At 31.3% G+C, this 16365-nt stretch overlaps 3 protein-coding genes across 8 annotated transcripts in view; 2 read left to right on the top strand and 1 right to left on the bottom strand.

Annotated features, from left to right (window-relative positions):
* The first annotated feature begins 1321 nt into the window (after window positions 1-1321).
* Window positions 1322-3108, top strand: Mrpl42 (mitochondrial ribosomal protein L42). Its single transcript, XM_076320325.1, has 2 exons — window positions 1322-1620; window positions 2305-3108. Exon 2 carries the CDS (start codon window positions 2305-2307, stop codon window positions 2662-2664), a length of 360 nt encoding a protein of 119 aa, XP_076176440.1. The 5' UTR covers window positions 1322-1620; the 3' UTR covers window positions 2665-3108.
* LOC143151303 (uncharacterized) lies at window positions 2738-9109 on the bottom strand. 6 transcript variants are annotated; one of them, XM_076320324.1, is made up of 9 exons: window positions 9009-9077; window positions 8347-8435; window positions 8006-8167; window positions 7665-7894; window positions 6458-7598; window positions 4528-4632; window positions 3987-4024; window positions 3844-3918; window positions 2738-3507 (listed from the first exon to the last, which is right to left on the bottom strand). In XM_076320324.1, exons 2-9 carry the CDS (start codon window positions 8421-8423, stop codon window positions 3086-3088), a joined length of 2250 nt encoding a protein of 749 aa, XP_076176439.1. In that variant the 5' UTR covers window positions 8424-8435; window positions 9009-9077; the 3' UTR covers window positions 2738-3085. The 6 variants fall into 6 exon arrangements, with proteins under 6 accessions (XP_076176439.1, XP_076176438.1, XP_076176437.1 ...); XM_076320323.1 differs by having other exon boundaries at window positions 2738-3918; window positions 6458-6575; window positions 6672-7598; window positions 9009-9076; XM_076320322.1 differs by lacking the exon at window positions 9009-9077 and adding an exon at window positions 9080-9109 and having other exon boundaries at window positions 2738-3918.
* A 55-nt stretch (window positions 9110-9164) lies between these two features.
* Window positions 9165-16365, top strand: part of LOC143151364 (putative ATP-dependent RNA helicase TDRD12) — a 34415-nt gene continuing 27214 nt past the window's right edge. Inside the window, exons 1-2 of the mRNA XM_076320437.1 lie at window positions 9165-9496; window positions 11356-12480. The gene's annotated coding sequence lies outside the window, so the exon portion shown is untranslated. The remainder of the gene's footprint in view (window positions 9497-11355; window positions 12481-16365) is intronic.

The following is a 16365-nucleotide window of genomic DNA, read 5'->3' as shown; positions in this document are numbered from 1 at the left end:
CGATTTTTCAAGCACTTCCAATAATTTAATGAAAAAATGTTTCAGACAAAAGTTAATCAGTTCCTGGTCAACTACAAATTTAGATATAAAAAAACTTTCCTTAGTAAATATTATGATAGCTTTCGTGTGTTGATGTACGGACAAAATGTATCCATTGTTTTCTTAAAAAGATGTACTTTCATTTCTTATATGCGATAATAACAATGTCAAATTTTAATACCTTTGGAACATTGTTCTCTTGGAAAACATGACTTAATACTTTTTGGTGGAAAATTATTAGAGTTAAGTCGGATTGTATCGTATAAAATACCTGAGTCCATTAAGAACAATTAATTATATTTCGAAATCATCTTTATTACTCCACTTATAGAAAAACTGTTAATTCACATAATATTCCTTTTTATATTGAATAACTCTTATGAGATAAAACATATGTTTTATGCATTAAATATAAGCATAAACGAAACCTCAGTAGTTTATAGTCTCCAAGTTTTATATTTACATATATATATATATTGAGATACAGACACAATTAAAATCTATTCCTTCTACTATGGTAGAATGCGTGGCTAAGGTTTCGGAACCTGCGGCTCAGGTGGAAATTGGCGTTTCGCCCCTTCTTTGCCCCTGTGCCGTCCCGCGAGATTTCGAGTTACCAGAAGACGATACCTACTCTGTGCTTTAGGCTAAATAAATTGCAATTTTAATTATCGGCGACAGGACCGTCCATAGCCATCCTAAATGTTCGGGTCTCCTTATAGACCCTAAGCTGCAAGCTTCTACGCTTATTTTAAAAGATAAAATCATTTATAAAACATAACCTTAAAATTTCATAAAATTACTATATTTATTAAAAATTAATATATTCATACTTTAAATGTTTTATTGATTGCTGCAAATATTTTTTAACAATAATATAAAGAAAGTAAATACTATAAATTTAAACGACGCAAGATCAAAACACTCCCACCGAAGAATTGACTAATCGAGAAAGATGGGCAATGCGTGGTTTTCTCGCTTTTGAAACATCTGAAATCCTGGTAAACAGCTTAACTAGAGATTACAATGATACATTTATATATGTTCCCTGTTGATTTGCTATTCAATAATAAGATGTAGAATAGGTTCAATAGGTGGAATAGATTCTTTCTTAGTTATCTAATCCTATTTATAGTGGTGACAAATTCAACCAATACCGAAAATATGTATAATGATGGGAATGTTTTATTGTAACCAATCAGAGACTCGCCGACTTATCAACTTCCTATAATATCTACATACATATAATACATCCTAATAATATTAAAGGTCTTTTAATTTTTTAAAAAATAATTAGTAAAATATTCTGGATTTCAAATTCGTCAAAAAACATTGATGACATCGATACATTTACTACATCTGTAGTATTAATGGTAAAACATCGATGTATCAACAGGGAACATAATGTATCATTGTAATCTTACAAGGATTTCAGATGTTCCAAAAGAAAATCACGCATTGGCCATCTTTCTCGATTAGTCTTAATTTTTCGGTGGTAGTGTTTTGATCCTGCGTTGTTTACAATTTATAGTATTTACTTTTTTATACTCTTATTAAACAATATTTGCAGTAATCAGTAAGGTATAAAGTATGAATATTATAATTTTTAATAAATATAGTAATTTATGAGATTTTAAGGTTATGTTTTATAAATGATTTAATATTCCAAAATAGGCATATCAAACTTATTTTATCTCGAAAATCAATATATCTTTTACTAATGTGCAGATGATCGCAAATTATACAATTAGTTTATAATAATCAAAAACATTTTAAAGATTATATTTCAATCATACAAACATTAATTATCGTGCTGTCAAATCACAAGCAAACGTGTAAGATTTAGAAAAAAACAATAATTTGCACTGTACTGAATAAAAGTACACAAATATTTATAAAAAAGGTTTAGGTACATACGATTTTTCCTTAAATAACATTATTTAATTTTTTTTGAATATAGTATTGTTTTGCAGATACCAAATACCAAAATTTGGTATAAAACTTGAATCAGTGTTACTTTTAAAAGTAAAGAAAGGAATTAATCAATTAATAATTGATATTTCAAACGTTTTATTCTGTATTATTGGAAAAAAGCTGTTTATATAAATATGTAATGCCAAATATAAATAATATGTAATAAATTTTCGAATAAGAAAAAGATACAAAAAGAAATAAGTATTTGATATGTCTGTTTTAAATCGATTTTTACTTGTAATTGACATGTAATAAAAAACTATTGATCTTTTTTTTTTAATTTACGAACAGATGAATATTGCATTGTATACTGCACGCATTTTGAACATATCTTGCAAACGATATTTAAGTTCCAATAAACTGCCTATGCAAATTGTTACATCAATAAATAATGAAATGATTATCTGTTGGCATCCAAAACAAGAATTTCCTTATGAATATTCATTACCATTGCCAGAAGAAAAACAAATTGAATCAACTTCTATTTTATGTATTGGTGAGAAAGAAATTGCAGAAACTTATAAATCCAAGAGAAGAGAAGAGATGGTTCAAGACCTCGCAAAAATAACATATACCACAAAACATAGGTGGTATCCTAACAACTCAGAAAGAAAAATTAGACGAATAGAACCAGATAGACCTTATTTGTAAATGTAATTTGTACATCTAAATAATGTAGTATAATAAACTAATTTTCAGATTAAAAACATTAAATGAATTATGTTAAATTACCAAAGTCTTTTATTTATTTATTTATTTTCATAATATTGCACTTATTGAAAGATTATTAGCACTGCTAAAAATTAATATACACACATATATTAGCCACTTATTAATACATTCACTGTCCACTAGCACACCTGTGAATCACAATTTTTTTTCTCTAGGGGGTTGCTAAACATCACACAAGTAGTGATATATAATATTTAGAAAAGTAGGTATAGTATCTATTACTGTGAAATGAATGTAAAGAGCTCATTATCTCTCTGTATGTCCAAATGGTATTTATGCTTAGATGCGTAGACAGTGAACATATTATATACAATAAGTTCTGGCAAGTTAAGTTTACATTTTATAAATTTTGGGGAAATATTTGTCTCTCTCCTTCATGTAAATAAATGTGCATTGCTTGATATAGTAAGTATCTCCCAAAGTTACATTTTTCTTTTATGCTCCATGTCGCTGCTATTCCATAATAGTCTCCACTTTTGCAATTACTCAATTTTTTTGTTCCCAAAGCATCAATCATAGCAGCTTCGCGTGTATAAGCTTCTACTGGAATACTATTTTGGTAAATATGGAGGCAAACTACTCCACATCCTGCATTCCAAATGCTTAAAATATGTTGGATTTTTGTACTTTCAGAGCTCTGGTTTGAAACCCATGCATCAAAAGCATCTTTAAGGTGAATATATGGTCTGTTACGTGTACCTTTACCCACATAAAATATGCCAGAAAGAAATATAGACCAGATTGTGGACTTCGTCAGATTTTCTGTAGAAGAGGGTAAATCTTTAGTTATACGCGAATCTAAGAGTAGATAATTAAAACTAGTTTTATTAATCCCTTCTCTCCATTTTCTAGAAGGATCCACCAAAGAAAATTCTTCAAAAATGTTCTTTTCAATAATTTTGTATCTTCCCAAATAATTTACCCAGTCTCCATACTTTAAAAAAGGTTTCAATTCAAATTTACAGTAATCCATTTCAGAAAAAGTTCTAGAATGATTAGTTTCAAATGATAATGGATTACATGTTTTGTTTTCTAAATTTATAAGTCGCTTTAAATATATTTGCTTTGTTGTGCTGGTTATTGGTCCTGGATGGTCACCTAGATTAATTAATTTTTTTCGTAGTACTTCATTTGTAATAGATACATCCGTGGATACACTTAACGATTGTGGCCCTGAAAAATTACTAAAATGTAATTTCAGAATGTATATATTAGGAATAAATAGTTTTGATAAATCTTACACAATTTGTCAGCTGAAGTAGAATCTTCTGCAAATTTACTGCAAATAAATGAAAACAATAATACTTATTACTGAAAGATCCCTTATATCTGTGGGGAATAAATTTTAGAGTTCTCTGCAGATAGTTAAAACTGTGGATAGTAGTGAACACTATATATATCTATACACTGTACATATATGTTTTAGCATTAGATTCATTATTTATTATTAAGAATAACTAATAATACCTATTATTAGTGGTAACTAATAACAACTATTATTGGTAGTAATAGATAATAACTATTATTACTGGTAACTAATAACAAAGCACCGTTTATGATGTAACAAAATAATAGAAATACAATAATAAGGAAAAATGTGAATATTATGAGACGAGATAAAATGCATCGTGCTACCTAAATGTTTGCTTCAGGTAGTAAACAAATAATAAAACATAGTCTGATGGATATATTTTGTATAATTTGTTCAAACTTCGGTCAACCGCGGATACGGGCGTCTTACTGTATTGTAATAAAATCGTACAACAATTTTCAATATCTTACCAATGTGGCATTGCATAAATTCTACGTTCTAGGAAGGCTGTACCATCCTCTGGATCTTCATATTTATATTCTTCTTCGATTTTAATAAATGATTGTGATTTGACACTGTAGAAATAATTTCGGTAATTCTGCAGCTTGTGACTTTGCCTTAAATGTACTTCTTTTTAGATTTTAAAAAAGACTGTATTTTAATATTAAAAAGAAATACATGTTGAAGGAGCTTGAAAAAGTAAGACCTAAATGTGTATAATATCACAATTGATGAAATAAAAAGTAACCAAGCCTGACTTGATTACTTAAACTGATTTTCGGAATATTCAATGTGTTATTTTGAAATGCTCTTGAAGAAATAAAAAATTATAGAAAAGGAGTTTGTTGAAATAAAAATTAAATTCTGCACTATTTAACTTGCAGATCAATCTATGCCAAATTAATCACTTTCTGTACTCTGGGCAATGGTTTTTATGAAATTGAAGTATATTGTAGGCGATATAAAATTAGGAGCTGCTTTAAGCTATCTTTTTGTTTATTTTCAATTTGTTTAAAAAATCTAGGATATCAAAGTTTTTAATTTTTGAAAACACAAAAGAATTTTTATTTCTTATACAACTATAAAATTCTACTTTTTGTTTTTTTAACTAAAGAGAAGGTGAATTACGTTTTGACTACTAACAAAAAAAATGTTTCCTTTTTGCACGTGCATATGTATGTGTGTAAAATTGTTCTAGAGTTACAAGTAGTATTATTGAAACCATTATGACAGTGATATAATCAACTGACCTTAGTATATATGTAGTAGGCCACATACATCAGTGGCCTGAAATGGGGCACATTAAGAAGTTTCAAAAATCAGAAAATTTTTTTTTTTAAGAATTTAATTCAGAGATTTTAAATCCAGTTAGTATTCTTAGAAATAAATATTCATTTATAAAATAGGCAAAAATCAAAGATTCAGCTGCATTTTTTAAACAAATTCAAAACAAACAAAATAACTGATCCCCAACCTAATGTTATTTGTATAATAACACGTTTAAATTACATTAAAATTCTTGTCTTTGTAAAGTAATCAATTGAACATGGAATAACCCTTACTTTATTTTTAAAGTATGCTCAAATTGTTCATTGTCAGCTCTGAAACATTGTTATAGTCTACTTCAAAAAGATTAGTTGACCATGAGAGTCTTGAAGTTTAATATACAAAACTATATAAGTGCAAATCCACTACTCCTAATTGTGTATCAAATTTGTCCATCTACTTAACATTAATTTTTGTTTTGTATCTACTAGTATAGAGACGCTTTTAAAATTCGAATAAAGGACACTTTGATTTGGTAGCTTTTGTAACAATTTTTCCCATATGTATGCACATTTCAGAATTTTTTTTTTATTATACTTAGAAGGTTTTCAAAACATGTTTTTGTGTAAAAAAATTTTTTCTACATTTTCCTTGATTACAATACTTTCTTTTCTTATAAGCTAGAAAAGAATAGTTTAATGGTAATATGTTCAGTGGATTTGCTGGCCAAGTTAAATGGTCTACAACATCCAAACTGAGAATGTACTACTTACTATTAATTTACAATGAGGTAATTTAATGGAACGCCATCATGTTAGATAATAATAATAATAGACTACAATAGTGTTTAAGAGCTGGAAGTGAAAGTTTCGTATTTAACTAATTTTTTTTTATGGATAACTTTCGATTACTTCAAGATTACTTTGAAGTAGTGCGTTAAATTTATAATTTTCTGATTTTTTATGATAATAAAACGAAACTATATTATTCTCTTATGAAAAAAAATGCAGTACTTTAAAAAATAAAACAGAAAATTTGTTTTCTTATGCTACCAGATTTCATATCACTATATGACAAATTATGAAGAAAATTTTATTATATTTTATTCCTATTTAATAAGTATAATTAAATTACCTTGAAAGAAGTGTATTGAAATTTCCTTCAAAAGTATTTAAGGTACTATCAGTTTTTAATTCTTCCATAAGTTTTTCTTGCAAAACGTCATCTTTTTTCAGATCATTCTTATTTTTTTCTATACAATTTGTTTTTATTTTTAGGTTTTCCAAATCATTATTATATGTTTTTAATAAATTTTCTGTTATTTTATGGTATTCAATGCAATTCTTACTTTCATTAAAATTTGGATTTATTGGTAAATCGTCGTCATACTTATTCTCGTGCAATTTTACTGCTAGATATTTATTAAATTTATAATCCAATTTTTTTAAACAACTCTGATCTGGTGATAAGGAATTTGTTGATTCAGGGCTTGTGTTTTCTGACGATGTAAGAGCGACATTTTTTCTAAGTTTTCTGAGTGAGGAATATTTCCTGTAAAATTGTTTCCTTCTTCTCGGGGTAGATCTTGCTACTTCTTTTCCTAAATCAAATTCTTCTGAACGAAATGATTCATTTCTTATCATGCAAGGTGTGAAAGCTTTAAACTTTGATTCTTTGTTTATTTTTGGAGATAAATATCTCCATTCTTTTTCTGTTGATTTGTCTATTAAAAAATTTGGTGATTTACTTACAATAGAATCATTTGGATCATATACAGGTATTAATGGAATTTTAGTATTTTGTTCAAAAATCTTGCGTCTATATCTAGGTGTAACAGATCGTTTTTTCGCTCTAGTTTTTAATGAAAATTTATCCTTCACATCATGAGTTATATTATTATCTGTATTTAATATAGACAATGGACTTCTATCGCATTGTTTTTCTTCATATTGTATATGTTCATTAATAATTTTTTGATCTTTAGAGTTGGATTTTAAAGAAATAGAAAGTTGATTAATAATTTTATTAAGTAGGCATTTTTCTTGATTTACTTCTTCACAAACTCGAAGTTCTGCTGTATTTGTATCAGATTGATCATTAGCATGTAAACTATTAACACTGATATTAAAGGAGTATTTGCTTCTAATATCAGATAATCTATCTTCTTCATTTTTCTTATGTTTCTTTTCATTTAATGTATTTTCATTAGTTGTATCAGAAGTTTCTTGTATAACATATTCTGCTAGCATGTCTCCACTGTTAATCACAAGTTTATCTACAAAACAATATACACAAAAATTTAAATGTAATTATATATATATATACACTCATATTAACTTACCAAAGGTCATTTTATACTGAGTAGTTTTATCTTCGCTTATAATATTTTCACAATATTTTCCCAATACCACAATTGCTTTGTAATACTTCCCATCAAATGCATAATGAAATGGACTACGTCCTTCATCATCCAAGCAATGAGGATCTCCACCATTTGCTAGAAGCAATTCTAATACTGTAACCCTGCCCCATGCTGCTGCCACATGAACTGGAGTTAATCCATCTACTGATCTACAAAATTAAATGCTAAAATATTTAGTTTTTGCATATAATATAAAAATGTACAAGTTCAGCATTTCTGTATTCCTTGTTGATAAATTAATTTTAATTTTTATTATTTACCTAATATTTGGATTTCCTCCATGACGTAAAAATAATTTAGTTACTTCCTCTGCAAAAGCCTCAGAATCATTACCTATTACTAAGTGAAATGGAGCCACTCCATAGGAAGGAATTAATGTATTAGGATTGGCTTCTTTATTTAAAAGTAAAGTTGTTACTTGCCTATTATAGAACAAGTTATTTAAAATAGGAAATTAATGAGTAAAATATGTATAATAAAGTAGTAATTTGGGAATAATTTCTCTATATTGTTATTACAATGTTGTTATTTGTAAAGTTTTATAATATAAATAATTAAAAGGTAAAATTCAAATTAAAAACTATAATCTCAAATTTCTTACTTTATATCATTATCCTCTAAGCCATCACAAAGAGAAGAAGCCAAAAAAAGACATCCTTTTGCTTTTAAAGTTGACATACTTTATAACATCTTAAACAAAATTTATTTCTTTTATTAACATAACCTGATTATTTAGGAAATTACCATATTCTTATACTTCTTGTAACTATGATGAAAGTATAAATTTAATTAATTATATAATTTAGTATGAACCTTTAAAAAATAAAGAATAATGTAATAAAACATTTTGAAAGTTATCTCAAATATTTTTTTAATATTTACAAATCTAAAAATGATAGAAGTAACAAAGTGTCATACTGTGTATTTAACGAGTAATTAAAAGAAACATTTCATTATAAGAATATTGCAAAATCCATTTTCAATAAATATTTTATAAGTTTTTAATAAGTGATTGATACATCCAGAATATAAAATAAAACAATTTTTAGTTTTCGAGAAAATATTTTGAAAATCTGAGCAAAACCTTTAGGAAGGTACAATAAAATAATAACTTAGTAACTGTGATTATTGTAATATGTTAATTGTGTTAAATTTATGAAAACATATTATAAAAATAAAATACGAAAAATACAATTAAATATTTCATTAAAAACACATTCTATCTTGATAAAATTATGAAAATAAATACTTTAGGTTTCTTACACCTGGTTTATTATCAAATTGTACTTATTGTGCGTTTAACTCAAAGACAAAATATAAATAAACCAGGAGACCTAATCTTGTATACTATAAATCGAAGCCAAATTTGTAGCGCTCTCTACTAACGCCCTAGGTACTAATATGAGTGTGTAGCGCACTACTGCTTTGAAAAAGATGAATCAGGAAAAATGCGGATGCAATTTAAGGTGTTTGCCGTTTTATAAATTTAAATTTAAAAAATTAAACTAAAAGTCGAATTTTCTTGTTTTAAATACTAGTTTAAAGTCTTAAAATTGAAGAACAGAAGATTTCAGTTTTTAAAATAAATTATTTTTGGAAATGCCGTTATGACTCTTCTATTAGTGTGCCTGCTAAAAAAACTAAGCGGTGATGTGATGGAAAAATCCATAAAGTGATGTGCTAAAAACAACTATCCCTATTTATCTGGAACTGAGGAGTAGTCACTTATTCACCCAAAATTGGGCAGCATTGTAAATATAAACATTGTTGTTTATATTACTACTAATATATTCAAGACAGGTTTTTCTAGTATATTATTAATTATGAGTAATATAAACATAACAGTAGGGTCAACAACTGCTGCAATATGTAATATGCTTGATAAAAGGAGCACATAAATAGCTAATAAACTAACATTTTAAAAAAGGTTGAATTGCTTGTAGATTCTTTTAATAGACCTTACAAGAAGTTGAAATTGAAATAGAAGGCCATATGTATGAAGCAGGAGAGAATATAAAGAAAACTTGAAGAATTACATTTGGATACTGGAAATGTATTTTTCTTGAAACTATGTTTTTAAAAACAGTGTATAACTTCTTAAAACGACTAATCCTTGCAACTTTTGTATTGCACTTTTATTATCTAATGTGCATAGGCAAATAGTTATGTTCGGCATTTTATATATTTATATGTGGCTATGCAGATTGGCGGATTCATGTATCAAAAACAGAAAAAAGTCATTTTAAACAAGTATCTCCAATATTACAAAATTTTATACTGATAATTAATTAAACATTACAAATTAGGATTAGTTTTTTCAAGATTTGGTAATTAATAAGGGGGCTATGTTTGAGCTAGCCTTAACTTCCAAATCGGTAAAAATTAAATCATCATTTATAGTTTTGCGTTTTTTAAAATTAAGTGATAGACGATAGAGTTAAATCAAATATCTACATATTTGAATTTTATCAAATTACACTTTAATGTCATTAAACACATTTTAGTTAAACCTTGTTGAACATATTTAATTTTTCTTTTTCATTTGAAAACGAATACAGTACAATATAGCAATTTTTTTATGGACATTAGAGAATGTAAGTAAAGCAATAAATTTATTATAGAAAAATAATTAATTGCAATAGTTTTATAGGAGAATTTAGAGGGATAAATTACTGCATGGCTATGACCACTGTTAAGTGTTAAATATTTATTTTATTTATAAATAACATCAAAAAGAAAGTCAATAAAAAATCTTAATTAGTTACAAAAATATCCACTCACTTTAGAAGTGCAACATATTTTGCTTATTTGATTAATGTTATATATTTTATATAATATTTCACTGAACTGAAACATTATGTATAGTACATAAATAAAATATTGCTAGTTGTGTATGTGATAAAAATGTATGCACAAAAGTATCCATCCACCAGAGAAGGTGAAGAAAAGATCGTTTATGTTTTTGCATAGTTTTGTTTTTCTGATGCTCCTTGTTTTATATAACGTATTTGAAATTTGTTTATTACTACACATGTTTTATAAGAAAAATGGTGAAAACTAGAGAATCTATCATATCAGAAAAAAAGATAATATAATTATTATTTAAAAATGGAAAATTTCAACATAATATATCAAATATTGTTAAAATACCACATAGTACAGTGAAAGATATAATAAGAAAAAACAATGCACTATTAATGTGATTAATAATCTTTGTAATAGCTGCCCAAAAATTTTAAGTCACAGAGAAGAATGGAAAATCATTAAAAATGTTAAAAAAGAAACATGCAAATTAGTGCATCAGATATTTGCAAGGAAGTTATAAGCATTGCTAGAAAAACAATAAATATAGAAACCATAAGGCAAACACTTAGAAAAGCTGGTTACCATTTTTGTATTACCAGAAGAAAACCATGAGTTTTTGAGAAGAAGAAAAAACAAGTAGAATTTGTAAAAAATACTTAGGCGCATTTAAACATTTTTGAAATTTTTAATTCATTTGAGAAAAGAAGAAATTTTACTCATTGGTTTCAGTGGTATTATGGAGGTTGGTTATCCGGTGGGTGGTTCCATTTTGTTCTATCTATCGAATCTATTTCTTAAATCGTAGATGAAGGGAAAATGACCCCATTACATCTGAGTCGACTGATGAAAAAGACCATCGTAGTACCCAGATGAAATATCTCAGACTGATTCGATCTCGACAACCACTGGCATTTTGGGGAGTACTTCAGTCGCCTGGATCTGCTATTGGAAAGGGTAGACGACGCATTAGGCCGGTTCTTTCATAATTTGAACAAAGGCCAAGTGATCCGGTCCGTGGCCTCTACACAAAACTAGTCCCCTCAGTGGCCTTGTACGGGGCCTCAATGTGGGTAGGAAATCAACTTTTGCAATAGTGTCATACTGCGCCGGATTCATAGGCGGCTAGTATTGCGAGTCGCCCGGGCATACAGGACGATATCCTACGAGACAGCAGCTGTTCTATCGGGATTTGTCCCACTAGATTTGTTCGTGGACTTGCATGCGGCTGATTATTCTCAAGCGGCAGACACGACAGTCCATGCTACTGCAGTGGCAGCAGCGATTGGCCCACCGCTAAACAACGGACTGTTGGAGCTGCCAGACCACTCCTGTCGGAGTCGCTGAGCAGAGGTTTTGGTAGCCTCATTTATTGAAACGACGCGCTGCTGGCATTGTCCCTGCGACCATGATCCGCCTGAGCGAGTGAGGGCCATGCTCAGTGGCGTAAATACCTTATTTGATCGCCTCGCTCTCTTCCTCCCCTGTTCTCCAAAACAAGGTTACTGCATACAAGATAAATGCTGCGCCGGTAGCAAACGGGGGATGCGCCATCTCTCTTTCTTCATGTCGTCAAGCGCGGCTAGGGGCCGTGAAATTGGGCCTCACGATTGCTCTTCGTACAACCCACAGAAGGAAAGGCGGGGCAGCATGGCTCGATTCTGCCGCTGGGAGTCCCGACACCGTCATATGAAGAGGGAGTAGTAAATGCCCCTCTCTCAACCAAAACACGCCTTATAAGACACAGTCCTATACTTGCTGGCGACCCTCAACACCAGCCGCTTATGGACCAGCCTAGATCGCCCAAACAAATCGTATCAGGTCTAAAAAAAATTAACACCTCCGTTAGACCTTTAACTGTACTGCAGTGGAAACAGCTATATCTGTAAGAGAGAAATAGAATAAGATGACGGCACTCCTTTGAAATTGACTGGTGAGAGAATATTTACTCTGTATATTTAATATCATAATAAACACAAAGGGCTGTCGATTACCTGCCTTTTCTCCGAGTTCCATGATTTTCAAATATATTATTAAAGGTGAAATTTTTAACAACTTTTTCCACTGGCAGAATTTCCATTTAGCACTAATGTTTGAGATATTAGCAACATTCCTTTCGCACTATTACATTGAATTCAGCTTATACGTACGCGTTTGTGACAGCGTATGTATCAACAGGATATTGTCGCTTACCTGCTATTTCAGATCTTTTGTGTTTGTATAATGGATAAATCTAATGATCGAATTTAATTTTTTCTTCACGGGTTATTCAAACTGCCATAGTGTTAATAAAAGAAAAATTAACCAAATGTTTCTCCTTAACATAAACTGTATTAGTATTATAGTTTTTATGAAAGTTTAGGTTTCGGTTAGGACTAGTTTTTTTCTCGTTATCGAGCGGAGGGCTCGGAGTGATTAAACTTGATCGTTAGGTTCAGCTAAAGCTGTCAATTGTCCGGGTTTCTTCGGATTCGTCTTAATTTTTTGAGTGTTCGAGGACGTCTGAGGGGATTTTTCATAGTGATTCGGATTTTTAATATTACCGATATTTTGTTTGTTCATCGATAGTTACGCGATCGGCAATCATTACTCGTCACTTGTCACGCGTCACACGTTCTCTTATATCGTAAGCAATGTCTTCCCAGTTAATGGTTAATGAAACAAATTCTTACAAGATTTCAGTATATCAAAACGTAAATGTACGTTTAACGGTGACTTACAAAAAAGATTTCTATGCTTCAAGAAAGGTAAATGTGAATACATGTAAAATGTGAAAGAAACACATGTTTCTCGTCCATTCCATTATGAATATTTTACATTCAAAAATAGAAAAATTGGAAGAACACAAGGACTCTATTATTATAACAACAAAAATACTCAACATTACCATAAAAAACTTACAAAACAGAAAAGTAAATTCTAAAAAATAGTAGCAAGTGTTTAGGTTTCAAGTGGAAAAATTCGGATTTTTAATGCTCTCTGCCCAAGGTTTGACCGACGTCAAATTTTGGGAAGGAGGAAGATAGATCCTAAATATAAAATTTTAGCTTCAAATATTTAATAGTTGCGAGATAATAATAAAAAACTTTCCACACAATACATAAACTTCTATCTATACAGATATTATCAATGCGACTGCTGGGTGGAAGCCATCATCGTTGTTTTTGTCGAGCATCGAATAGCCAATGACGCCGAGCGATATTAAACCTTAATTCCTATAAGGTAACCTATTTAAAATCCTCGCATTACGTCATTGTAATTTTTCAGTTACCGAAACATCTTGTAATTAGTATCAGTTTTTATAAGATATGTTAGAGTTAAACTATATTTTCTCTCGTCGCCAAGTGGTTCCGCCCGTTTGCAGTTCAGAGCGAGTGTGGCATCACGCCAACTTGGTTAAGCGACTACATACAGAAAAAGTTGGATACATTTTCACTACTCCTTTTTTATGAAAACATTATTTTCTTGAAAAAGCTTCAACTAGGTCTTATAGTATATAGTTTAACGTATATTTCCTTAAAATTTCATTTAAAAATCTTAAATAATCGTCTTGTTGAAGTTGTCTTGTAAAGGCTGTTTTATGGTAGAGACTTCTACGGTGCCCATGATATCTCCTGGAATTTTTATCTGAAGCAAGAAATAAACAAATTTTTGTTAAGTGCATAAGAAAAGGAAGTTTTTGTCATAGTTTAATTTTTAAATATTGATTTTTCATGAAATGGCGATTGTTCCAATATGGACGTACGATTTTCTACTGAAAAAACGTGCCTTTTTTATTTATAACACAAAAAAAACTATAATTTAAAATACAAAAATCCTACGACAACTATTAAATAATTGTATAAAAAAACTCTGTGCAAAATTTCAACAAGATTGGTTCATTAGTTCTCAAAATATTTTGGGCACCGTTTTGGAAAACACGATTCTGAGGAAAATGTGCCAATATTTTGATCATGGATCTAACACAAGAATTTCTTTGGTTTTTACACTTAAATTGAATCATCGATTCCGGGCTCATATAACTCTTCTTCTGTGGATGTTAAAGCTTCAATTTTAATTCTATTGACATCATTCTGGTCTCTTTGGTAGAACTCTTTCTAGCGCGCTCTACCAAGCTCAACCGTCAATCAACTTCTGATGAAGCCTACTGTGGTAATGCGAGAGTGTTGGCCAGAGAGAATCCGAAGTGTTTGGAAATAGACGAGCGAGCGAAGAGTGAAAGAAGAACGATTGAGATAGCGCCGTACTAGGAAATTTTCGGTGTACGTGACCAGACGCATTAAGTGAGAGAGATTGAGAATTAGAATGAAAGGGAATGAATGTGTGTGAGGATATAAGGTGCGAAAGAAGAGCGTTTGGGCAGTCTTTAGCGGTCATTGGCAGTTATTGGCAATCAACAGCAGTCGTTAGAAAATCATCGAAACGCGTCGTGTCGCGAAGGAACAGCGTAGTCAGCGTAGTCAGCATAGTGAGCGTAGTTATTAATTGTATGTTTCGTTAATATTTTGTTCCTACTATTACATCATTCAATACACACATATCTTAGAACTTTATTCACCCTTATTCTATAATCACCGCTACTCACTTAAATAAAATTTCTACACTACTGATGTACTCATTACCCATTACCTGCATTATTTTCAATAATGATCTGGCACCATCATTAGATACGTTTGCAGCAATATTTGAAAGAATTTCAACTATAGTTGAGCCACTGTAAACTTCTTTCGGTGTTATTTTCCAGATCAAATTATTTAAACTTTCATTGTTATTTTGCGTGTATTCGCCCCAACGTTTTAACAATTTGTTGTGACTCAGATTGTAGAGGATTGCAGCTGCGTTTTATGGCGGGACCGTGCTTCGAGTTTGTTAGAGAAATTGTCCACATGGCTACGGCACGGGCCTGTCACCGAGGGTCCGTTTATTTGTTGTTCGACTCGAGGCACGGAGCCAGTGATAGCTATTTCCCGTCATAAACCACTGCAGGCACTTAGACAGGGACCCTCCGCATCGCCTGGCACGCGAGGCCCTAGCGCCGTTTGTTGCATCATTCAAGATGCTGGAAAATTTAGCCCAGGCCTGCGGGGGTTTGGACACCCTGTCTACGTCGCGACGCCCCCACCTAAGCCCCATAGCGATGGGCATGTCCTAGATTCGGCGGGACTAGGACCCGTCGTAATTGGTCAGGCATTCGTCGCCACCCACCCTTAATTCAAGGGAGTAGGGCGAACCGAGGCGACGTTTGCACTGACCCAAGAAATCTTAGATTAGTTGCACAGAATACCACCAAGACAATAGAACCAAGGGTCGACGACTAGAGTGTACAGAGTATCGCCAAGGGCTTACAACCAAGGCGTACAGAGTACAGCTAAGAGATCACGGTTAGAGTTTTGGCCTGAACGCACGGATTGACGTGTGAAGCTTCCGGCGTTAGTTCCCACAAAGAACTTGCACTCCTCGAGGGAATTACCAGCAATCCCTCGAGCCTCCACGGAATCTTGGACCTTCGAGGAAGTTCGGCAGCCGACTTGTGCATCCAGTGAGGCGCCGTGTGTGAGGACAACGCTCAACACCCCCCTGGACGTGAGAGCAGCAAGCGGCGGAGACCTCGAAGGCGGCATTACAACCTCCATCGGTCCAGCCTAGTGGACAACGATCAACAACAGTTAGTCCTTCCAACGGGAAGGTGGTCCTTCGAGTCATCTATAGTCGGCACCCATCGTGCAAACACATTCAATGCTCGAAAGATCCTCGAGATCTACCACGAGCAGCTACATTTTGGTCCGTACGAGCCGGATCTGAACCAGCGACCTATGGT

This window comes from Ptiloglossa arizonensis, chromosome 9 (genome assembly GCF_051014685.1).
Source record: "Ptiloglossa arizonensis isolate GNS036 chromosome 9, iyPtiAriz1_principal, whole genome shotgun sequence".
NCBI lineage: Eukaryota > Metazoa > Arthropoda > Insecta > Hymenoptera > Colletidae > Ptiloglossa > Ptiloglossa arizonensis.
Note: the sequence above shows the minus strand (reverse complement) of the source record. Positions and strands in the feature narration are given on the sequence as shown.

What these genes read in the sequence shown, in the direction of transcription:
- LOC143151303 (XM_076320322.1), bottom strand. Translation starts at nt 8,423, where the DNA reads ATGTCAACTTTAAAAGCAAAAGGATGTCTTTTTTTGGCTTCTTCTCTT. An exon ending in TTAGAGGATAATGATATAAA is followed by an intron (nt 8,168 to 8,346) that starts GTAAGAAATTTG and finishes GTTCTATAATAG; the next exon opens with GCAAGTAACAACTTTACTTT. An exon ending in TCAGTATAAAATGACCTTTG is followed by an intron (nt 7,599 to 7,664) that starts GTAAGTTAATAT and finishes ATTGTTTTGTAG; the next exon opens with ATAAACTTGTGATTAACAGT.
- Mrpl42 (XM_076320325.1), top strand. Translation starts at nt 2,305, where the DNA reads ATGAATATTGCATTGTATACTGCACGCATTTTGAACATATCTTGCAAA.